The sequence below is a fragment of the Anser brachyrhynchus genome, assembly GCF_964034855.1.
Source record: "Anser brachyrhynchus genome assembly, chromosome: 3".
NCBI classification, from domain to species: domain Eukaryota; kingdom Metazoa; phylum Chordata; class Aves; order Anseriformes; family Anatidae; genus Anser; species Anser brachyrhynchus.
The window spans coordinates 32,387,927-32,412,370 of NC_137696.1; the positions used below are offsets into that span (position 1 = coordinate 32,387,927).

Consider the following 24,444-nt stretch of genomic DNA (forward strand, 5'->3'; position numbering starts at 1 on the left):
TCCCACCTATTTCACAGCCCGCGGCCCCTTTACCCGCCCGGCCGGGCCCCGACCCTCCCAGCCCCTCACGACGGCGGCGGCCGGGCCGTGGCACCCCGCAGCGACCCCTGTCCCGGCGGGGCCGGCCCCGCTCCGCCGCAGCCGGGCTGCCCCGGGCTAAGATGGCTCCGGCTCCTTCACGGCACTGCCCGGAGCCAAGATGGCGGCCGGGCGCGCTTCAGCCAGCCGCTGATGGCAGCCTGGGAGCGCTCGTATCGCTCGCGTTTCACTCAGGGTTTTACCCTCAGGGCGCTGAGGCTGCGGGAAAGCCGTGCTGAGGTGTGTCCTCGCCCCCGCAGCGCGCCTGAGGAGCCGGGCGTAGCGCAGCAGAAGCGCCGCGCCGCTCGAGATCCCGCAGGGCTGCCCTAGGGAGACACAGGCAGCGGGCACACGCTGCTGCCCTAAACAAAGATGGCCCCCCGCGTCTTCTCCCCGGAGCCCGGCCGGTCCTAGCACCCGCTGGAAGCTCGGCGGCAGATCCCCGCCGCCTCTCTGTCGCCCTCCCGGCCCCGGCCGCTCCCTGGCGCTGCATGGCCGAGCCTGCCAGCTCCCCGTGCCGCCCCGCCGCGGGCAGGCGAGAAGTGACCGGTGAGGGAGCGGCGAGAGCCCGCTGGCGGCTGCTCGGACAGGTAGGGGGAGCCCGCGGGCGGGGGGGAGCCGTGCCGCCGGGATGGCGGCGGGGCTCTGAGGAAAGCGGTCCCCGCCCTGCCCGGGGAGGGGGGCGGCACGCTGAGGGTACGGGTTAGGATTTGGGGATTTTGGGGTGGGTAGCTTGGGATTTTTAGGTCGTGGTTTGACACTTGCCGGTGCTGCTGGACTTGGTTGTCACAGCTCTTAGTGAATTCCTGCCCGCTGACACCCTGCCCTCTGACTGTCACGCAGCAGCACGAGGAAGTGGGGAGCGGTCCAGCTGGGTGCGCTGAACATTGTGTTTCACCTGATGCTGGCCTGCCCAGCAGTGCGGTCCTGCCTGGAAGGGGCGATGGGTGGGAGATGCTGAGGAGAACGGAGCAGCAAGTGGTCACCTCAGTGCTCTTGGTGAAGAGCAGCCTGTCAGCCACAGCCTTCAGTGCTTTCTTGAACCCCTTAAGAGAAGGGCGAGGCTGTACGTTGAAAATGATTCCTCTATAGATCATGTGCATGAAAACTTAAAGATCTCAGTCTGTTTGTTTGTTGCTACTGGATGTGACATTTATGTCCCTAACTTAAACACTCGGCCTCATGCAAATGGAGCCCATGGCGAGCTCTCCCTGTGAAGGCGCAGTAGCGGCAGGTTCTCGGCCTGTTGTTTGGGATTGTAAATTCCTGTTCATCTGGACAAACTTCTTTTTGTGATGTGCTAAAGCAATACGCTTTTATTTGTTTTCAGTCTATCACCTTGGCATATCCCTGTCCCTTAAAATCATAAGGAACTTTTCATAACAAGAGGATGGGTGTGTGGAGGTGTATGTAGGTGTTTGGGGAGAAGGTTTCTGTTTCTGCATCAACTACGTGCATCTGTGACCTTTTCCTCTGCACTCTTTTTTTTTTTTTTAATGTTCTTTAGCTTTTCTGTTGATTTTTATATGGTACAATGAGCAAGGATCAATTTAATCTTACTGGTACATCCAAAGTAAAAATCAGTTCTGTGCTCTTTACTATAGTGATGTTTAGGTCTATCTGTGGACTGGAAGGAGGTATCAACCTGCCTTTATATCCATCTTTAAAGGAGCACTGTCAACGTGTTTCTTACAGAGCTTTTAAAAGTGCTTTTCATACCGCTTATAATAACACCTTACTTGAAATCAGTTCTGTGGTGTGTTTATATATTGAATTTGCTTTCATTCAGTGGGTACGCAAATTGATTTGCTATGGTAAGGATGCTTGAGTGCCTGCTCGCTGATTTAATTAAGAAAAAAGCCCTTTAATCAGGTATCCTATGAAGCTAGCATAAGGAACTAGGGGTTTGCATAATTACCTGCTTTTTTTTTTTTTTTTAAATCAATAAAATGTTTTATATATACTGAGTTTGAAGTTTAGCAATATTTTTAAACTTCACTTGTCGGAATCAAGGAAGATATTTTTAGTTAAACAGAATGCTGAGGTAAGGTACACGTGTGGTCTGCATTATAAATGATGAGTAAAGTTTCTAAGGCTGCTTTTGAACTCTGCCAGTCTATGCAATTGATAGCAGTAATCAGTCTGTAGTCTTTAGCAGGGAATTTGGAGAAATAGGCATGTGCTAAGTTGCTCCCTAGACGTACACTTGCTTCCTATAGAAAGTTTACTGAAAACTTCCCTGAAATCTCCAAGTTTAAAGTATTTATCTTGCATGTTACTTTCCTCTTGCTCTTCTTCTCACAGCCCTCCTTTCTTCTCATAGGAGCCTTGCTCACCTGCTAATGCACTTTAGTTTCCAAAATTGAAAAATATTAGCTGAAGTGAGGATAGTGGCCTTTTTTGGGCTGCACTGAACTTGAGAAACAATTTTTCTTCTCTTACACTCCTGTCTCTGTGAATGGTGCCTGCGCTCCTGATCTTCCATGTTTTTGTTAGTCTTGAGTTTGTAAATTGTTTGCAGTTGAATTAAACGGTTTGGTAAACAAACTACTTGTAGAACCAAACAGTGCACAATCCTGACGATTTAGGGATGGTATAGATACAGCTTACACTGTAGCTAATTACATTGAAACTTTATGGCATATGGAAAACACCCTGGTCCAGTCAGTGCCGTAGAGCTGAGTGGAGTTTATACCACACCAGCTGTAATTGAATTTGGCTTTTAGTGCTGCTAGGCCATACGCAAGGAGGTACAAGAAATACAGTGAATTTCAGCTGATTGCCTGTGTTTTTATTTTTATTTTTTAAAAGAGATCAAATATCTTTAGCCTTTATAGGGTGTCCTAAATATGATCTAAATATTGTGGTTAATTACCAGGGGCAGTGTAATTGAGATCTATGGTAGTCTAGCAACTTTCTGAAGTGGTACAGTTTGGTACAGTTTAGCTTTTTTTTTTTTTTTTTAATGTCTTGTGCTTTAATGAAGAATGAAGGACGTTTTTTTCATGCCCTATTTATACACGTTAAATATAATTGAAACTTTAAATGGAAATGCCTCTTTAGAGGAGCTTTATGTCTGAGAGTCAGTGATGCATTTACTAGTTTACCAACGTCTATTTGGAAATATTCTCAACAACCAATACTGGAAAACGTCTAGTATTCTTGGGTGAGGGTGGGAGTTCCAGCTGAGCAAACAGTCTTTTTTTAGTCTCTCTCTTTTTTTTTTTTTTTTTAATTCTTTTAGAAGCATTTGAATGGTGATCACTTACAGAAATTCTAGGAATATCCTACCAAAATAGTTCTTTTCTACTCATATCATTGGCTCATTTATGTTTGGAATTTTAAAAATGTACTTTCCACATTCCCCGAGATAATGACTAATAACTGCTGCTCAGGACTGAATGAAATAATACTGTTCTGCCTTTACATATACGGCTCTTTCACTGTTCTGTTTTGTTCCAGTTTTATATCCTGGATTCATTCTGGATCTCTTGAGCTCTAGCGTTTGGGTTCACCTTTGGTCACAACCCCTGTCTCTGTGTCCAGCCAACTCCATTGTTTTCTTCAGTATCTCATGAATTTAGGGAGCCCAAAGGTGTTGGAGGATCTTGTTACCAGTTAGCTGTTGCTTTTTGTTTTTCTTTTGGAAGTACAGCGTGCCCATTGAACCATGCAGTGGGCCATCAGCTCGTACAGCATGACAGGCAGCAGTGGGCTGCTTGAGCAACCCTGGAGGGTTATTGGGTTTGATTCCATTTGAGTCTGAAGCTTGCAGTGCCTAAGCATGAGTCAATCCATGCTTTAGTTTGAAGATTTGCAAGAGAGCTTAATCTGTAACCTGGAAAAAAAACACACCTGTATTTAACTAAGAGTTGACTGTGTTTCTGGCTTCATTCTACTACAGGTAAAAAGTTGGCAGATAGGCGAAATGACTTGGCAGTTACAGTAGTAGAATACTACTGAGCTTTGGGTCTCAGATTGTTTTGGTTAATTACAAGCTGTTAAGCTTCTGGATGGCATCCTTTGCATATTTTTGTGCATGTCATTTGTTTTCTAATTAAGTAGGAGGAATGGATGGCCATCTTTTGTATTTTTTTATTTTTCAAGTTGTGTATATGTGGTCCTCTAATCCTGGTTTACTGCAGTTTTTCTGGTAAATAGAGAACAATCCTTGCTTGCCTTAAAATTCCCTATTGCTAGATGATGTTAGAGAGGGAAAAATGTGCAAATTTGGGAGAGGGAAAAACACAGGGTAGAAGTGAGCTTGCACTATTTGGTTTGTTGCCCTTGTTTTTAGGGCAGGTAATTGATAGGTGAGCATCTTTCGTTATAGAAAGTCAACTTTTCTTATTTATGTAGTTAATTTCTGTATGTATGACCCGTGTACAAGTTCAATACTTGCGTACACCTGTAAAGATCTTGTGCAGAGGGCAGAGCCTCTCTATAAGGAAAGAAGATATCAAAGAAAGGGAAACAAGGCTCCTGGAATTTTAGGAAACAAATGTGGAGAAACTCAGCTCAAAGTTAATGAGGGAGGGGATGAAGAGGTCCCAGGTCCCAGCCAAAGAACAGTGGTGTCTGGCAATGCCTTCCATACCATAGTTCTACTTTGCCATCACAAAAGCGTAGAGATGTGTCTGTTCTGCTGAGAAGCCTTTACCTTGCTTTGGTATCAGGTGCTGGTTTGATAGGTCCCTGGGAGAGACTCATTTAGAGTGGCAGCGTGCAGGAAATTGGAGAGATTCCAGTTCACTGGAAGGGCATCATGAAATTAGACAGGACTATCTTTCACCCTTTTCAAAATATTGTTCTAACATTAGCTAGGTTTGCCACCTTTTTTTCTTGTTGCTGTTGTTAGTGGATTATGCTGTAGCAGCAGCCTGTCTTTGTAGCTTGTAACAAAATTGTGATGCTTTTAGGAGCTAAGAAAAAATACTTTGATCCTAATGTAAGAATGCAGAGTTACATATAAATAATGCAACACATTCTTCCTTTGTGCTCTGTTTTCTCAGTTATATTTAGGTTTTTAGAAGATTTGACCTCCTGTTATAATTTTCAAATCTTGGACCACTTAATTTTAATTTGAGGCTGAGAGAAACATGTTCTTTTGAGGACTCGAAAGCTCATGAGATTTTCTCTAATCCCAGAGAACGCATTTTACAGAGTGGCTTGAAGATACCTCTGCAGAACAACAACAAAAAAAAGAAAACAGAAAAATGTTGTCACTGTCAGATTTTTTTGCATGTTCGTAATGACTTATCTCTTCTTTAAGAAAGCCCCAGAACAGCATTCTCTTCTAAAAATTAGGTCTTGGTGGTTTTCTTTAGTTGTCAGGATGGTCTGTTTTGTTTCTGGGCATGCCACTATTACATGAAGGCCTTAATTCTGGTAGTCTTTTAATTTGGTTCGCCTGTTTTGATGTCTTCGTGATTTTCTTCGTGTGCATATTTTTCCCATGTGCTATACAAGTAGAAGAAATAGTGTGGACAGCACACAGTCATTTTTAATATTTTGATAAAAATGCCTGTGCCTTTCATATGCTGGGACCTGCCGATGAAAATAGATCCCAAAGCAATAAGCCGGGTGCATCAGACCTACCATTAGAAACTAACAGCATAGCAAATACAATTGTTCTGCTCCCATATGTAGTACTTCCAAGTATTCTGCAAAATAATAGGTCATGGCACCAAATTGTAAGGCTGTTGGATATGAGTGCCTTGCCACTTAAAGCACGGTTGACAAAGGTTGGGCGCAGCAAAAAAAGAAAATCACTGACCTGTTATTTTCTTGTAGGCATTCAGTATGCAAAGCTTCCACTTCAAGATTCATAAATCTGGAGAGCTACTTCTTTGACCTCAGGTTTAGCTCTCGTTGGCTAAAACCTGTAAAGTGTGGCATGTTCCTATGTAATAGAGCTGTCCCATGTAGCTCTCCCCATCTCTAGCGATGATTTTTTTTTTCTGCTCCATTCTTCATCATTGTCCACTGCTTCTGCACCTTGATTTTACAAACGCAGTGACAATTATTTATGCACTTTGTCCAATGCTAGGAGGAAGAACTTGCACCCAGGACATCTCTCTTCTCCTTCCACATCACCAACCGAAAGAATTAGCCTTTTTCTGTGGCACAAAAAAGTCTAGTTGTCTTCTGTGCGGTGGCACAGCCTGAACAGCCTGGGTGCAGGGGTTTCCCATACGGAGGAGCTGTTACCTCGCTCCTGGAAGACAAGGGTGAGTGCAGCAGGATGTGTCAGACACCAGCCCACATCGTCACTTTTTTGAGCAAGTGTTTCAATCATATAGCTCTTGCAAAAGATGTAAATGGCCACGTTCTCTCTTTGCTGCTGCCTTGAGTTCTTTGGTATCTTAGTGCTGAACTTGGTGCTGTCAGTGTGTACGGGGCTTGTACAAAGGTTGGTTAAGGTATCAGTACCCTTACAGGGCTCTGGTAAGGGAACAAACGTGCAGTTGTGGCATCTGAAAGTCTGGAACCTGCGGCAGGCAGCAAGCTGCTCAACTCTGGCAAGTGTGTCAGCAATTCTGGAAGTGTGCGGCAGCAGGCTGCTAAGCTAGGAAGTAGTTTACCTGGCAAAAGCAGCACTAGGGCACCTGAGGATCATGTTTTGAGGCTGTCATTTAAATTCTGTGGAAGATGTTGTTGCTTTTTTTTTTTTTTTTTTGGATCTGCAGAGACTGAGAGCACAGCTCAGTCTGTGATAGTTTCATTGTGGTGATGATGTGAGGATAGGAAAGGGCTCAGTGTGCCTTTCCAATTCCGGCATGGGTTTGCTGGAGTGGGAGTTAAAAAAAACAACTTTGTTTATTTGTGAACACAGTACATATGCTTTACAGTTCTTGAGACATAATACATTCATAGACCATTCTCTTGACCCCTATCATGAATACCACTGTTATTTTTCTCCGGCTTGACATACTTGGACGAGTTACTCATAGGTATTAGCTAACAGCGTGGCAATTATGGTTGATGCCAGACTTGCCTGTTCAGTTAAATAAACCTGTGTTTGTTCTTTACTTGAAAGTTTTGTTCTTAATGTTTAATTTGTTCTTCATTTCAAAGGTTCTGAAGAAAAAGCACTTGAAAGATGTGCATCTCCAACAAGTGTCTGTGAGAAGGTTCGCATCGTTCAATCTCTTTTCAGTAGAAGACCAGAATACTGAAGAGGAAACTGGGACCTGGGTTCAGTATAAAAGCGTCTTTTATCCTGAGTATAGCGTGTCCTTAAGGTAACCATCATTTAAGTACTTCTTAAGATCATATACAGGACTTGAATATAAAACTCATTTGTCATTTTTCCAGGGTTTTATATAACTAGAGCATAGTTTCCAAATAAACTGTTAGATGTTATTTTTAGTTGTTTGTTGCAGTAAGCAGGTTGCCTGTTTGTTGTTGTTTGTTTGCTTTTTTCCCCAGTAAATTTCACTGAATTGCCAGAGCTTGATTCTGGTGATTGTAGCTATAACAGAATGCAGATACGGGCACATATTTAATATTTCCAATAGCTTTCTGTTTTGACATTTTTCTGATACAGATAAATACAGATAGGAGATAAAAAATGAACAAATTAACCTGCAATTTTAATTTAAAAAGTCTAGCGACATGATGTTATTCGTGAAGTTCTGAAAGATTTTTGGTAGCGATCTAGTTTTGGTAAAGCTCCAGCGATAATTTGGAAGCCAATTGGTAAAACAAGAGAATATAAGAATTCCTCTTTCTAAAGAAAACGTTTATATGTAATGAAAAAATATGTTTTATGTCAGAGCAGATAGAAAAATGAAGAGGTTTGTATTAAAAAAAAACACAGAACAACAACAACAAAAAACTGAAGGAAGTGTGAGTTCTCAGTAGCCTTAGGATTTTATAGCTGTCCATTCATTATTATGTTTTCCTTCTCTTTTGCTTTTGTCTCCTTTTCTGTGTTCAGTTTTGTACATATCTATAACTTGCTTTTGCCTCAACAGTAGCTGAAGCATCCCTGAATCGATACTTCGTCTGCAGCTTCTGATTAGCCCTGCTGACTGTGTAGGATTTTGCATTCTCTGCACAGTAAAGGATATTCTGGAGAGCCTGACTCATGGAAAATTTAATTTAATTGGGACCTTTAAATTAAAATCAATCTTAGAAACTAAGATTTGACACAAACAAGTGACCACCATTAACTCTGACACTTTTGCAAGTTTATAAACAAAAAACAGGCACAAAAAAACCAACTCTGCATGCAGGTTGTCTTAAATTTGCAGCTGGGCGTAAAGTCACATCTGAAATTGTTTAAAGCTTTACAAAGATTTAATATTCCATTTTTCCATGCTTACACTTAATGATGCGAAAAGTCTTCAAAAGAAAAACTTTCCATTTGAAAGCACTGCCTAGTTGTAAGAGAAGTAGGTATGGTCTTTCTTCTGCATATGGACTTTTGCAGTGAACTGGTGGGTAATGCTATGGATTCAGCCAGACGCTCACAGTCTACCTAACCTCCTCGTGCAGTCTCTGTGTTCCCTGGTTTTAGGTCTTTAGAGACACTCTGGTAGTAGGAAATGTTCGGTAGAATTTAGGCTGAGCAAGTCTGCAGTCCTTTAGGCTGTGGTCTTTAACTTCTTCATTCAGTCTCCGTAGTTCACTGCCATGATGTGCAACATTGTGTCATTTCTTGATTTATTGTTTACAGGAATTTTAAGATAGGAGGCAAGCTAAGGTTCTGCTGTGCTGGCACTACAAAAGTGGAGAGAATGTCAGGCTGATCTTGCTGTCATATGTGATATCTGCGCAATTCTGTTTCCATTACTTCCCATGTCGTCTTTCTATTATTTTTTTATTTATTTTATTTTATTTTATTTTGACTAAGAGTACCTTCATTGATGATAGGACACAGCTCAAGTTGTAGATTGCAAACAGGCATGTTTGTTTATATATGGCTTTATTATTGGTGATCAATGTACACTGTATTACTAAGTACAGGGATTTTCTTTTTACTTTTTATATTCGTCTGATCTTTGCCAATAGGAATGCACAGTTTCTGTGCTGGAGCAAGGTCACATTTGGTTTTAAAAAATGTATACTGAGGGTAATAGGAAAATTGTTTCCTGTTGGAGACCCACATTTTTATTTTTTACTTATATTTTATTCATTTCTAGAGGATGCTCAGTCTCTAAAAATGGTAATCATAGTGATCGTTTAGGAATACTGTTCAGAAATTATGTACTCTTACACTTGTGTATTAAAATATTTTCTCTATATATTGAACCAGTGATAATGGATAGCATATACTTACTATTTCAAAATATTGAAGGGTGGTGAAGGTAGAAATGCTCGCTTTGTATTTTGCTAAAGCATAAATAGCTGCAACAAAATCCAGTTTACCATTAGTCTGTATCATATAAAGTTTCTTCAATGCTTCTGCAAAAGCATGTAATTTAAGAAGGTAAACAAAACGGTTCAACATACATAGCAGATTAACAGTTCTTGCAGTAACTGGTGTGTTTAGAAGATAAATGTTGGAGTCAGCATTCTTGGATTTTTGAGAACTAAATTTATCTTGGAAACCTAAGGATCCTCTGCATGTCTGCATGTCTGACAGTTTTTCATTCATTTTTTCTCCTCCTATTGGCAAAATATTAATTATAATTTTCATTAATAGAAATAATTTCAAGAAGATACAAGAATGTTTTATTAACATATAATTAATGATAACAAGAACATCAGTCAGGTAAATCCAGAACAGGGTGCTTGAGTAGGAGAACCTTTTCATACATCTTTTTGTCAGGAAAAAAATGTTGCTATGACCCCTCTAAGATCTTGACAAAAGTGCTTTTGAATTTTCATCTACATATGTTTTCCTCATGCATTAACATCTTATTGGGAAAGCCTATTGCATATGTTGGATGTTAAAAGGGTTGTCAACTAATATCTTGACAAGACTAAATACCTCAGAAAGTTCATAAGGTTGGTAGTGGCTTTTGGCAAAAAGTCTAAAGGTCAAGCTATATCAGTTCAAGGGCTATCAAAACTGATCAAATTGTGTATTCAGATATGCTATGACCTAGCTGGAATTACTATTCTAGAGGGACTTTGGGATCAGTTTGTTAGGCTTCAATCGGAGCTACAAGTCATGTGCGTGACTTTCTGAATTTCTCAGAACAGCTTGTTTTAATGAGATGATATTTTTCTATCTCAATTCAGATTGGATTCACCTTTGTCTTATACCGTGCTTTTCTGTCACTAGTTCATTTTAGAATCATTTTTGTAAGAAGTCTTCCAAAGCAGGAAGCCAGAAGCACCCAATATAAGGCAAATTTTGCTTAAAAAAATTAAGCTGGATTTACGTGATTGACTAGATTTTGACTAGATCCTTAAGGTGACAACATTGTTGAGTCATTTTAAAAATCCACCCACATAACCCATCTATTTAAACAGCAGTCTCTAGTGTGCTTAATGAAATGTTGATTCACAGTACCTGGTGGAAGGTGTTCCCTTACGGTTTGTACAGGGTGCTCTCAGTACTGAGGTACTTCAAAGTAGTTTTGCATTGTGAAAAGCAGCATCTGTTGAGTGTTCTTGTTAATAGTGAAAAGTAGCGTCAAAATGAAATAACTTGTACTGTAATTCAGAGTACCATTTGATTAGTCTTATTTGGATTGCTAATGTGTTTGATGTTCTTACATGTTACATCCATGTCTTGATTATATGAGTTGGGTGGCTACATACATGGCATTGCTTGGTGTTGTTCGCAATTAATGTTAGTTAAGAAATAAATCCCTTAACTGATAGGAAGTCAGACTGGGCATCAGGCTGAATGCTTATGGCAGTCTAACAGGGAGAATTTACTCATCTTCAGTCCAAGCTGGAATCTTGCTGCAGTTTTCACATTCAGATTGGGATAACCAAGGTAATCTAGGCTGAGGATGAAAAATAAAAACGCCATTTTGAGAGATGTTTGTTGCAAGCGTGAGGTGGAAAAAGTTATCTTTCATCACAGATATTATCTGCTATTCTGGATCTTTTCTTTATGAGAAATGTGTTTTTATTCAAAAACAAAGCTGGAAGAGAAACATAAAGTTTTAAGTTCTTAACTTTGGGAGTATTTCACTTTGTTCAAAAACTGTGCATGTACTAAATAGTTGTTTTCTTGGTGATAGGAAGATATAGTAATTAGAGTTATTTTAAAGTGTTTTGTTTATTTAACCTTGCATATATAAACCCTTCTTAATCACGAATGTGCTTCTAAATTTAAATTTTGTACAAATAGTTTTAGCAATGAAATGATTACAGATCATAAAGATGTAGCGTCTAACTGTGGCGATGCTGTCTGTCTTTTAGACAGGAAAATTGTTCTTTTATTAGAGTTTAAAAAATGAGCAGTAAATATATTTTTACATTTTCTATTTCAGGATATGGGTTTGCTTTAAAATTGTAGGCTTATTTTAAGCAATCAGAGAAAAAGTAAGTTTTTTGTGGTAAAATATTTTCCATTGATCAGTAATTCGGTTTTTCAACTACTAAAATGCAGAACTGAAAAGAACAATGCCAGTGGCTTACAGGAAGGTTTAAATCTTTGTAAAGAGTGTAAAGCGTTCTTTGCAAGATGTCATGCCTTTATTCTGAATATGATAAAAAAAGAAAGAAATTATTAGGTTATTCTAGACCTTTGGTTTAGTAATGAGAAGCATGTTATTTGTCTGTGGCAAGTGATATGTTAGAAGATGGTTTAGGATTGAATTCCATTGGATAATCCTGTAGGATATTTCTGCTACAAACATTTTGAAGTTTTAATGGATAGTTTTTTTTTAGGGATAAGCAGAAAGTGAAGGGAAACTGATTTCAAGGAATGTTGCCTACCCCTTAAGGACAGTTTGTGAAGATATGATAAAATTGCTTGTTCCATTTATTTCATGCTAAGAGACAGTGTATGCATTTAGCAGCATAAATGCTTGGTTGCAGCAGGAAGAAATTGAAGAAAGAGAGAAATTGATTTGCAAAGTACCTCTATCCCTGATTGAGTTAAGACTGTTCCATCATACTGCCTAACACTTGTGTATTTTTAAAAAGAATTTGTAGATAAAGAAGCTGTTGTTTCGATTATTCTTACCATATTAAGCTGAGATCTTGAACTGGAGCGAAAAAGGAGTTTGTCTTGTTTTTCTATGCTCCGGCACAGAAAAAGCAGTGAATTAGATAACAAAATTTGTATATAGTTCTGAGTCTCTTAACTGGACTGCAGTGACAATTGATGGTGTGACCATGCTACCTTTTTTGTAAAGTACCCTTAGCAGTAACTATTTTATCCTTATCCTGTCTTTCATTTTCCACAATTATTGTAGTTTACTTTGTATCCAGTTTAGTAATAGACGGTGATGTATTGTTTTCCCCCCCCACCCCGCCCAGGTATTATATGGGGTCTACTTAGTGTTTGTAATTTTGTTTAAGTTTCGTATTATTTTTCCTCATTCTGTTGAAGAATAATATAAAGGAAGAAAAAAAACCACTTTTGTTTCATAACGATTAGATGGAAAGCGTACCTTAATAGGGAGCTATTGAAGAATTGATTGTCTTCGTTCTACTGCCTTCACCTATATGTAAAAGTCTGCCACTGAACTGGAGAGGAAGAAACGTTAACATATTTTAAAAATATTTCTTCCCCCCTCTCTCTGTGACTTAACTTTGTTCATAGTCCAAAGTAAGGAATTTCGCTTTACTTCATATCAGGAGAAACATGAGTTAAATTCGTTCACCATCCTTTGGTTTGTCTTCTGTGACTTACTGCCTCCACCATAGAAATTTTTGCATACTGTTCCTCGAAGACTTATCATAAGAACACTGTAGATCAGATTAACCACACTGAGCTGAAATCCTTTGTCCATGATGCTTACCTACGCTTGTCTGAAGTACAAAAAGCTTTGTTGATCTCAGCAACTATAGCTTTGAACTTTTCTGCTTGAACTGTACAATGCTCATAACATATTCCAAAGTGCTCAGTACTAATGTTCTTCTGTGTTTTTGGATAATGGTGGAAACTTATAGGAGTTTTGGGGCTGGGATTTAACCACAAACTCTTGTGATTCCTTTTCTTGACTTTCATAATTTGGTGCACATGACATTTACAAATGCTTCATGCACAGCTTGTAAGACGTGCTGTTGAAAGCTGTGATTATGACAGGCATTCATAGAAATGAGATGTGATGTGTATTAGATCACAATTTTTCTGGGCTAGTTAATGGAGGAGCAGCTGATGGGATGAAGCAGCGAAGCAGCAGCAGCTATGGAACTGCTGGGGTGGTGTATGCAGAGCAGTGGATCCCAAGCTAGAAACTGTTTTTTAGGAATGGGACCGAGTGGTGTGATATTTATGGCAGAACTTGGAGTTAGAGATTACCTGTTTTTACAGATGCATGTACTTTTTAGGCTGCAAGTCCCATTTGTGATGGAAAAGAGTTGGGAAGGTTCATTGTTACTCACTTGGAGAAGTCTTACAGTAGTCCATAATGGCAATAAGTGCCAAAAATCACACCTGCCTGAGGTGTGATTTTTGGAGTAAATGAGAAGTGAGTGCTGAGATAACGGCTACTCCTCTCATCCTAGATGTTTGAGCTTGCTCCTTGCTTTTGTTCAGTGAAGGTTTCATAAACTGATCAGACTTACGGAAGCAGGTGTTAAAGACTGACTGCTTTTAGGATGAGTGTGGAGTGGGACTGAGGAGAAGGAAGTCCCTCAGAGCAATGCTGGATCCGTCTCATCGTTAAATTATGGCTCACATATGTGCTTGCCATGAACTGTTTCTGTGAAAGCAAGAAAGAGGCTGCCAAGACAGAGAAGGAGAGGAAGAGACTTTGAATATTGCAGGTGGCCTGTGCGAAATGCTTCCACTGGCCAAGACAGCAAATATTAGGCTGTATTATGTCTGTGCTTGGATGCCACAAGCTTTTGGCCACTGAATAATAAATGTTGGAATATGTTTGAAATTTGTGTGTGTATTGATTTTTAATCATGGAAAGAATGCTTTATAATCAGAGGAAGCTCTTTAATGAAAGTCGAGTGTACCAGAAGTTGTTCTTCCTTGCCTCTATTCGCTTAACTCGTAGACTTTTTGATATCTCTTTAATATATGAACTATATAGGCAAAAAAAATAAATCAGTTTATTGTTACAGGACTAATCTACATGCCAACAAAGATTAATATATTTCTTTTGCTTTCCCCGGATCTTTTCCTTTTCCCCCCAGTCTTGCATTCATTTAGGGAGAAGACATTCACAGCTGTCTGAGAGACCCTGACTTTGTCAGAAGTATGCATGGTTATGGAGTTAGTAGGATGCTGAAGAGCCAGCAGGGGACAGTTCAAAGGGCAGCTCTGCAGTTAGCAGGACTACTGATCCTGTTCACTCTCCTGTCACTTCCCTTGGATTAACTCTGTTGCATCAGTAGGCTAATCTGATTGAAAACAAACTTGCCAAAGAAAAATAAAAGAAGGAAAAAGTGAATTCTTTGTTCAGATGAGCCATGAAAATTCCTGTAGACTTCCACCCTCTAGTACAGTTTAGGAATGTATTTTTGGCTTGGTTTTAGGTAGCTGGGAGAAAAGCTCTGATCTACAGGTGAATGTTGCTTGTAATATCTTTCATAATTTTTCTTGCCCTTGTTTATGACCTCATTTCAGTTTCTGTTGGCTTCATTGTTTTTCTTCATTTTTATTTTTATTTTTTAAGAATTAGCCAAGTTGCCGTTTTGTACTTCTCATAATTTGTCATTTAACATGTTAGAAATGTCTTTTTGCCATATACAGTTTCATATTAATAAAAAGTTAGATTTTTATCCCCCATTCTTACAATAATATTAAGGAATGAAAAGCTTAGAGAATGAGCATTAAATTTGAAAACGTTAGAGGTGCTGGATTTCTTCACTCTTAAATTGTTGAAAATTGGTATGATCCCAAATGGCCCTGGAAGAAGCTATATTTGAAATCTTATTAAAAGACTGCATTTTTGTTTTTTACTGCCTTGCTGAATTATTTTTAGAAATTTAAGTGCATTTATGAAACAATTGTGTGATCTAACTGTTGTGAAGTGTAAGACTTCCTGATTTTTATTTGCTTGTTTTGGCCCTAAATTGGTTTGAAATAGTTAAAAAAAAAAAAAAAAAATAGTTTTACTTTCTTCTTTTTTTTGTTTTGTTTTTGTTTGTGTGAGTCCAGCTAGCATGTCTATAGCATTTACATGATTCATAAGCAAACATTTGTTCAACTTTAATGCACTTTTCTTCTGCAAATTGTGAGTGATTTTCTCATTGTGTTCTAAATTTTGAAGGTGATATGTGAAAATCATAACAATATGATTTTATAATAGTATGATAATTTAATTTCCTCAGTTTTGAATATTTTACTTTAATTATACAAATATAAAACCGAAGAGAATGCAATTCACTGAACACATTAACTGGTTTTATTGTTCACATAATTAAATGAAATGTTCTTGACTTTTCTGGGAGAAAATAGGAATGTGTGTACTGCTGCTTTCAAAAATATTCTTTTGTTTTTCCTCTTCAAAAAAATCTCTTTACCAAAATTCTTCCTTTCCTATATGTGGTTTCCACAACTGTGTCAAACCTGATGCTGTTTGGAAATATTTTAATTTTGATAAAGAAAATATTAGTTTTGGAGAAACATTTTCTTAGTTAATGAATTATAGTGGTGGAACTTTGAAGGCTCCTGATTGTCTTCGTGTTGTGCCCTCAGTGGCTGCAACAGTACCCGTTTGTTGTCTGTGAAAGGGGTTTGTGAGAAATGGACACATGCAGTGAACCTCTTTTCTGAAGAGGGAAGCCTTTTTTTTTTTTTGATTGCTTATATGTTGGTAAGTCACTGTTTGTGTTTTCTTCTAGATTTCACGATGGACTCTTAAATGTTAAAGATGTTCTTACAAGCTTTGACAACACAGGGAATGTCTGTAAGTCATTGTTTATTTAAATACAGTACTATGTTGACAGAAGCCTAACTGTACCAATATAAATTATTATTGTATGAGCCATCAGCAACCATTTCATTTACCTGAGAAACACTCTTACTGTTACCAGGTATACACATCTACCTAGCTAAACACTTTGCATTGTTTTATATAGCACAGTTGTTTGTGTGCATACACTCTTCCATCTTCCCAGTGCAGGTTGGTTTTGGTTCTGTGACTGCAGTGGGAACATCAGAGCAACTGAAACGGGTTGGACAAAATATTAGTTTAGCCCGTTGATTTGTCGTGGCCAATGGCCAGCAGCAGATATCTGAGGAACAGTGTGAGAACATGGGAAACATATAATGATACTTCTGGCTTACAGAGGGCAGACTTAAGCCAGAGAAAACCAAAAGAAAGCACCTAATCAAGTTGTGAAATTCCTCCCCACAAAATGTTTTGGCTCCTAGTATATCACATGGGTTCTAAAAGCAGAGGAGAAAAATTGTAGAAGAAAAATTCCCTGTGGCTATTGAGTGTAAAGGCATCAGTTATGGTTCAGGAAGTGCTGGACAGTATGAGAATTAATGGGGCAGTACAATGATATGTTTGTCCTGATCTTGCACTCTTCTCTAAGCATCAGCTACTGACCACATTAATCTTAGACAAGATGAGCCTTAAGTGGACCTTCAGTGTCTGATCCGGTATGGCTCTTCTTCAGTATACTTATTAAAATGTTCTATGCTGTTAATGGACTTTAATTATAAAATTATGGTAGATCACAAGAAAGAAGCCAAGCTAAAATAATTAAGTATTTTTATGTAGTGAGTAATTACATATAATTAATGTAAATATAATTTACATTTACAGATATACATTGAATTTTTATTTGATAATTTCTGCCTTATTTCTCAGGAAGGGTTGGTTGTTTTCAAACAAGCAAGCTTGCAGATTAAACCGGGGGGGGAGCATGGGGCATGTCTCTAAGGTTGCCAAATATTCAAGAAAAGTGCAGATATCTCTTCATCCCTGTCAAAGGTATAAGATAAAACTGTTCAGAAATATGAGTATTTCATCTCAAAACTCCAGTCTTTGTATTCCAAAGCTGTTTCAATAAACATGGGCTTTTCATTAGCAAAAAGGTCAATTTACTGAAGAAACTTTTGTCTTCCAAAGGAAAAAAAAAAATCATAAACCATGTGCTTTCCTTTTAAAATTTGCTGGCTTCCATTCAGCTCTCAACATTGGAGGTAGTTGCATGGTTCTGCCACAAAATGTGTTTGGATGTTTTCTTTCACTGTTGCCAAACAGGGATGTTTTTGTCTGGTTTTGGAATGAAAATTTTATGTAAGTAATATACTAATATCCCAAATGAATAGGGCTGAGAAAGAAAATTCACATTTATAATTATGACTGACATCAGGTATAGGTGTAGCCATCATGAGGTAGATAATGAAAATATTTAAATTTAAGACGTTTAAGATCTGGAAGAAAATGTTTTGCTTAAATTACAGGAGGCGTTTGAAGAGATTTGATGTTGTAGATTCTCTGAATAGGAAGCTAGAGAGACTTTTATAACCATTTACTTTATTATTCATAAGCTTTACTCAATGAGGGGAAAAAATAAGAAAAAAGTCCAAACCTGACAGTGGAGGGGGCAATGAGAGGAAAGAAAAAAATACTATTAATGTTCATTAAATACTCAAGTATTTAGTTTGAACAGCAGAGAAGATCCTATTTTTTTAATGTCAAAAGTGCTTTAATATTAACACCCACATACTGGAACAAGATTTTGTACTTTATTAAACACTGTAACGTGCTTTCTTAATCTTTGTTCTTTGTGTAAGTACTTAGATTGTGATCAATCCATATAAATTTCCTTGCTAACACAAGTAAATTGCTGTGCTAAAGTTTGATATGCTTTTCTGTTGTTAGATGTGCTGTCGGCTTTTCTATTAACCTTTTCCGGTATTTCAGCTACTTATTGATTGCAGATAGTAGAACAAGACTTACTACTCTAATAGGCACAACACCAGCCTAACACAGAAGTAATATGACATTTGTAGTTCTCCTTACTGTTTCTCTGTATGCACAAAGATTCACATTTGTCCCTTTGGATTTAGTATTACTTCAAGAGTTCATGCTGTGCTATTGTAGGCAGTGTTTGCAAAGTCATTTTCAAATTCACTGCTTCCTTGTTTTTAAATGTCTGTGACTCTCTGTATTGATGTGCATATTACTGATTTATGCCCATTTTACTAAGCACTTTTGATTACACTCTATTAGGGTAACTGTAAAATAGTTATCTTCTGACAGCATTCTGACAAAATACCCGCTTGGAGTGTACTACTGCCTTTATGGGGTAAAGGTGCCCAGTATTTGAGCCAGAACTGCTGTGTATCATACCATCATAGTAAAGTTCCCAACCATGAGTTACTGAGCTGCTTTATTTGGATCATACCTGGTTGAATTTGTGCGCACTCCCATCATCCTGTCATCTGAATTGGCTCTTTATATATATATTTGTATTTCTTGTCTCTTTTGGTGATAACCCACAGTGGAAATGGAAAGTAATAATCCTGCCTCCTTTTATCCCTAAGAGTAACTACAATTCTTATATTTCTAAAGCTAGTTTTTTTTTAAACAAGTGCTATAGTGTTATTTACAAATTTTATATTATCATGTGATAGTCTACCCTAAAAAAAATCTTTTTTTTTTCTTTACATGTAACATTATTAAATCATATCTTCTAACACCTAGTACTAATGGAGCTCTCCAGTATTGAGCATGTTATCAGTCCTATCAACAGTCTCATGCTCTGTGAGGGGATCTATTGAGTAATTACAAACTTTAATGTTCTTTTAGGGTACCCTGCATAGTCATAACTTATTGGGCACTAAACGTCACTTAAATGATTTGGACCGAGTTATCAGAAAATAGTTAAATATTTTAGTGTTTTGCGTGTTTGCTTTGGCTACTATACTCAGTATTCATCAGGAAGATAATGTTTTGCGAGAGGTTACTAGATCATGAAATAATTGTGTTAAACAGATAAGATTTTGTAAAAACTGAAACATGATTCCTATTCCAACATTTGAAACCAGAATCATTTGTTTCAAATAACATGACTTTGTTTGGTTGGTTAGTTCTTCTAGTAATACTACTAAGGACCTTGTATTAAAACAAGCTCCTCAGAGAGCATTTCTGTGGTCTTGTTTTTTTGCTTTTTGATCTTTCTACCTATGGCCACATAACCATACCCTATCAAAAGAAGAGTGGTAGAGCAAATTCTAGTTAATATCGCTTTCTCTACACTCCCAGTACACACAAACTCAGTACCAGATGTGCCACTAGCTGGCAGCATTATATAAAATATCAATAAGCAGCTTTTGAGGAGTACTTGCAACTGCTTTATGACAGTGCTGCCTTACACCACTAAGACTTCAGGGCAAAAATGCAGCCAGCTGCAGTAGCTGTAAATGGTGTATTGTGGGTCTCCCAAGTTTTAACTCCAAAAATTGCTTCTGCACAAAGTTATTCAAACTTGGTACTTATCCTTACATTCAGTCTTTTTCAAAAATATTTCCAAAGATGCCTTTTCATTGTAGGATTGCTGCCACAAATAAAAATTCACACTACAAATTACTTTCCTGAAAAACATGAAAATTTTTGGATATCTATTCTGCTCATCTTTTGTGAGAGAGCAGTTTGCATGTGAAAACTCTGAATGAATTCTCCACACAGACAGGATGCAATGCTAAATGCACTTCATTCAGCTTTAATTCTGTGCATGAACAGGAAGCAAGGAAAAGAAGGCTGGGACAGAGGAAGAGATTGGTGTGTTCATTTTAGAGAACAGTATGCCATCTGTTAAAAAGATGGTACATCCTGAGACCATCTCTAGTCATAAGACACTCCTTTAAAAGAACTGATGGATCCCAGGCAGAAGGCTCAGTGGTGTCATTGTGGGATAGCATCAGCTGGCTTGGGGAGCCACATGCCATGCTCATCCTTGCAGAAAATCTCTTCTGCAAAAGACTGTCCAAAAGGCAAGGGAAATTCTGCAAGAATGAGCTGTTGTGAATTATCACCTTCCCCTGTCTTTTTGTAGTGGGAGAAATGTTTGTGTAGTTATACATGTAATTTGAGAGGATATAAGTGAAATGATTAAGGGCCAAAATATAATCCTCTTTGCTAATTGCCACAATTCTGAGAAAGCTACAATGACTGTAAAGCAGAATTTTAAGCAGTGAAATAAAACATAGTTTGGAGTTGTTGTCTAGTATCTACCTGATGTCAACCCAGAAACAAGATATTCCAGAGTGCTCATGTAGTATAAAATTGCACGTGTATATATACCATATGGAATAGTAAAAAAAAAAAAATCTTATAAACTACACATAGCATTAGTTAATAATGTAACCATTGCAAGAAACATGTTCAATACATACTCATTTCATTTTCTACTTAGTGGAGTGTACAATTACATGTTTTGGAACTAAAAAAGCAGCAGAGGGTGCTGCAGTTACAGAGCTACCCTGACACTTATTACAAAGTTGCTGTTCCTGTGATCAAATGGATCCTGTGAAGACAAGCTCTCAATTTTGGGGGGATGGGAACAGGATAGCTTTAAATTCTGTTGCCTCTGTTTGTGCAGGAAAACTAGGCAGACAATGTGAAATCCAGAAAAAATACAGATTTACATATTCACTTTTTTTTAATTAAAAAAAAGTATTTTTCTTCAGGAACATGTTGCAGTTTGCTGAAAACAGTGTCTGGATATAGCTTTTATTACAAAACACCTACTCGCCATCTTCTGAACTGTTTTTGTTTGCACTAGCTTTACATTTAGAAATTTCAGTTTCAAAAAGAAAAAGGTTTATGTTGGAGAAATTTGGGTTTTTGAATGTGCTGGCTAAATTGGAGAATAGTTTTGTCCCTACATAGCATATTTTTCAAGAAAATAACAAGGAAACAAGAGAACTAGGAAAAAAGATTTTTTTTTAAATTTTAGGTCCAATTTAAAAAAAATAAATCTCAGGGAAACATTGAACAAAATGAATTTTCTCATTCTAGTTTTCTTTTTTTTTTTTTTTTTTCTTTCAGGTTATATTCATTTTAAAGCTATGTTTATTTAAGACTGCTGTGTAACTTCTCGTTCCCAAAACTTTTACCTAACTAAAAAACCTGCTTTTAAACAAATAATTTTTCCTTCTTTCTTCTCAAATACCTAGCAATAGAGGATGTCATCTTTCCCAGCAGTAGTGTATGAGAATGTGTTCAGAGACCTACTCGTGTCTTCACAGCCCTCACAGGGTGACTCAAAGATATTTGAGCTCCTCTATGGACAGATTCTGGCAGCTACTGATTTATCGTGCCTGGAAAGAAAGATGCCATCAAGCTACCTAGGGAAAAGCATAGGATGGCATCTTTTATCACAGCAGAGGTGCTCCTGTATTTCATGCAACATTACTTAGACTCAACGAGGGAGCAGAATGCATTTTTCAGGTGCTGCTGTGGAAATTTCCTTTCTGTGGTGTTTTGTTTTTTTTTTCTTCCAAGAGGAAACTTCTTGTTTTCTGTGGTGAAAAGCGTACTGACTTGGATATGCTTCCTGCCTCTCTATGCCTCACTAGGTATTCTCACCTCAAAAAACTGCCACTCGTCTTCTGAGTCTTCTCTCGTTCCATCTGTGTGGCAGTTTGATATTGTTTACCATGTCAGAATCTCACACCCTCTTGAAAAAGTCTTCAGCAAAAAATAAATTGACTGGAAGAAGGTTTGGATAGCAACGATACATGTCGTTTTGAATGAAATATCATATTTATGATACCTACAATTTACTATTCACTATGCTGCTTCCTTTTAAATAAAACATTTCATGATCAGGGTTAAGAAAAAACAACTGTTTCCTCCCTCCCTTCCCCCATCCAATTCACTTCACTGGTTCAGGTTACAGCATCATCCCAAGCAGTCACATTGACATAACTGGCATAAAGCCTATGGAATGGAGCAGAAAATAAGTATATGGGGAGAAGCAGGTACCTCTTAAATTACTCTTGCTACCATTTTTACGAAACTGTTCTCTTTTGGAATGTCAATGATTTGCCTGTTTTAGGTACCGTCCTGCAATCCTCTTCTTTTCCCCAGTCATTAAAATCTTCTGTTTATGAAGTGCCTGTCTGAGAAAAGAATAATCAGAACTGTCACCAGGGATCTGTTTTCTTTAAAAAATACTTTTTTTCTACAACGTATTCCAACATCATCTCGTTCTGTTCCTATGCTTATAAGCATGGAAGCAGCTTGGAGAAGTAGGAGGTAAAGAAGCCCCGTGAGCTCTTCCGAGTACCCTGTTTCTTCCTTGGTCAGTTTGAAGCTTTCATAATGACTGGTTCACCTGTTCAGGACATTCCAATGACAGCCTTTTGGTGAAAAATAAGGATGTGTTAGGGTAACTTCAGTTGCTTTTCTGTGTTGCTGAGCAATGTTTTTTGCCTTGGCACCCTGATTTTGTGTTAGATGGGTTTTTGCATCAGATCTGTTATCTTAGTCTTTATAAAAATTGTTGGCACAGTCTGCCTTTACTCACTGGTGTTGACCTTCTGTAATCTGAAGCATTTTGAAAGTATTCCATGTATGTTAAATGAATTATCATGACAAGTTGGATCTTTCTGTTTAAATTAATTAAAAGAAGTTGAAGATGGGTTATAACATCCTTAATTAGATTGGTAGAAGGAGAAGTGTATGAATTATTTTAATTAATTTCAGGGGTTTTACTTTTATGTTAGATAACTTATCTTAATCATGTTTTTAATTGAGATAGAGTAGGATAACAATGGTAAGTATCTCTTTAGATGTACAATGTTAATAATTAAGCTTACTCTTTTAATGCATTGTAGCTTACTCTTTAAAAAACTCAAATTTTAGCATTATTTAAATAAATAGTTGTGAATTGGTTTCATTTAGCTTGCTGCATAGTAGGTTGTTGTGGTTTGTGTGGAACACTGGTGTTTCTTAGTGTATGTTCTTTTTGTTTTCACCAGTCCTTTTACTTGCTGTGTTCTAGACATCATTTCAGTGCTGGTCTTCACAAAACTACAGACATGAGGTGCAGAATATGCTCAAGACATGCTCTGATTGGAGTACATCCTTGGGTAGATAACTTCTATACATTACCACACAAAGTTGCTGATGTACCTTCCTCACAGACGTGATTGGATGTTTCTCTGTATTGTGATACAGACTCATCAGTGGCTGTAGTGTGGAGGTAGCAAGGACAGTCCCTGTTCTTCATTTGTTCTGTACAAATGTAGCTGTAATGATATAAATAACTTGCACCTTTTTTTTTGTTGGTTGGTTTGGTTTCATGGTTTGTTTTTAGATAACTTGTAAACAGTCGCACTGTATTTCATTGAAAAAAAATCATGTTGAAATACATGAACTCCAGTGTCTTGTTTTGAAAAGTTTGGGGTGAAATGTTTCAACTTAATTCAGTGTGAATTCACAGAATTGCATTCAAACAAAACTGTTTTGAGTACAAAGTTTCTGGAATTTGAAACCTTTGGTGAAAAACATATCTATCTGAATTTTTTTGTCTGACAATGGTTCTGACTGAAAAGTGAAAACTGATCTACATAGCAGTCACCAGTTGAAAATCCAGTGTATAACTATTATTCATGTACTTAGCTTGACAAATTAGATAGTCTTATTTAGTCTAGTACGGTTAAATAAAAATCATAGTTTTTCAAAGTATTTTCAGAAATATGGAAAGACGTGGACGAGGCATTATTCCAGAAATCTGAAGAATTATTTTTGGTAAACTGGGTGGATTAAAAGAGCCCCTTTATACAAGTGGTTTGGTAAATGGAAAATGTAAGAGGAATACTTATACTACTGCATATTTGCACTAACAGCCAGAGTCAGCCTTGTATTTTTCAATAGATCTGCAAAAAACATGGGTGACTGTCCCATAAAACTAAGAAGCAGAACACAGTTGTTCTGGTGATGGAGATTTCACATATACTCTTCTTGCTGTTAGAAACGATCTCCCATATCCCCTAGTATCTAATGGTAATCTTTTTGTTAAAGCATAACATTTTTATTTTTATTTTTTTGCTAATTGACTCTGTGTAATGAGTACTTACGAAATTTTCTTTTGTAATAGCTTTGTAGGTATTTTAGGTCATCACATGGCCTTGCCTATATCTTCTCTTCCTTACATTAAGCAATCCAAATGCTGTCGTTTTTTTCTTGAGCTGCATTTTTTTTTGCTAGATTCTGACTTTTCTTTACAATCTGTACATCTGCTTTGTATCTTTCTTGAAGAGTATTTGTCAAAACCAGATGCAACAGTCCAGCTGAGACCTTCATAATGCTAAGTAAAGCAGGTGATTTTGTGTTCTACAGCCTGTAATCTCAATAT

At 37.8% G+C, this 24,444-nt stretch overlaps 1 protein-coding gene across 3 annotated transcripts in view; it reads left to right on the forward strand.

Annotated features, from left to right (window-relative positions):
• The first annotated feature begins 536 nt into the window (after positions 1-536).
• CAMKMT (calmodulin-lysine N-methyltransferase) overlaps positions 537-24,444 on the forward strand; it is a 216,710-nt gene continuing 192,802 nt past the window's right edge. For all 3 annotated transcript variants that reach the window (XR_013949333.1, XM_080587258.1, XM_080587259.1), the window contains exons 1-3: positions 537-668; positions 7,156-7,322; positions 15,961-16,025. Coding sequence is in view for 2 of the 3 variants with exons in the window: in XM_080587258.1 (XP_080443384.1) it covers positions 570-668; positions 7,156-7,322; positions 15,961-16,025 (331 nt within the window). In the remaining variant the exon portion in view is untranslated. The remainder of the gene's footprint in view (positions 669-7,155; positions 7,323-15,960; positions 16,026-24,444) is intronic.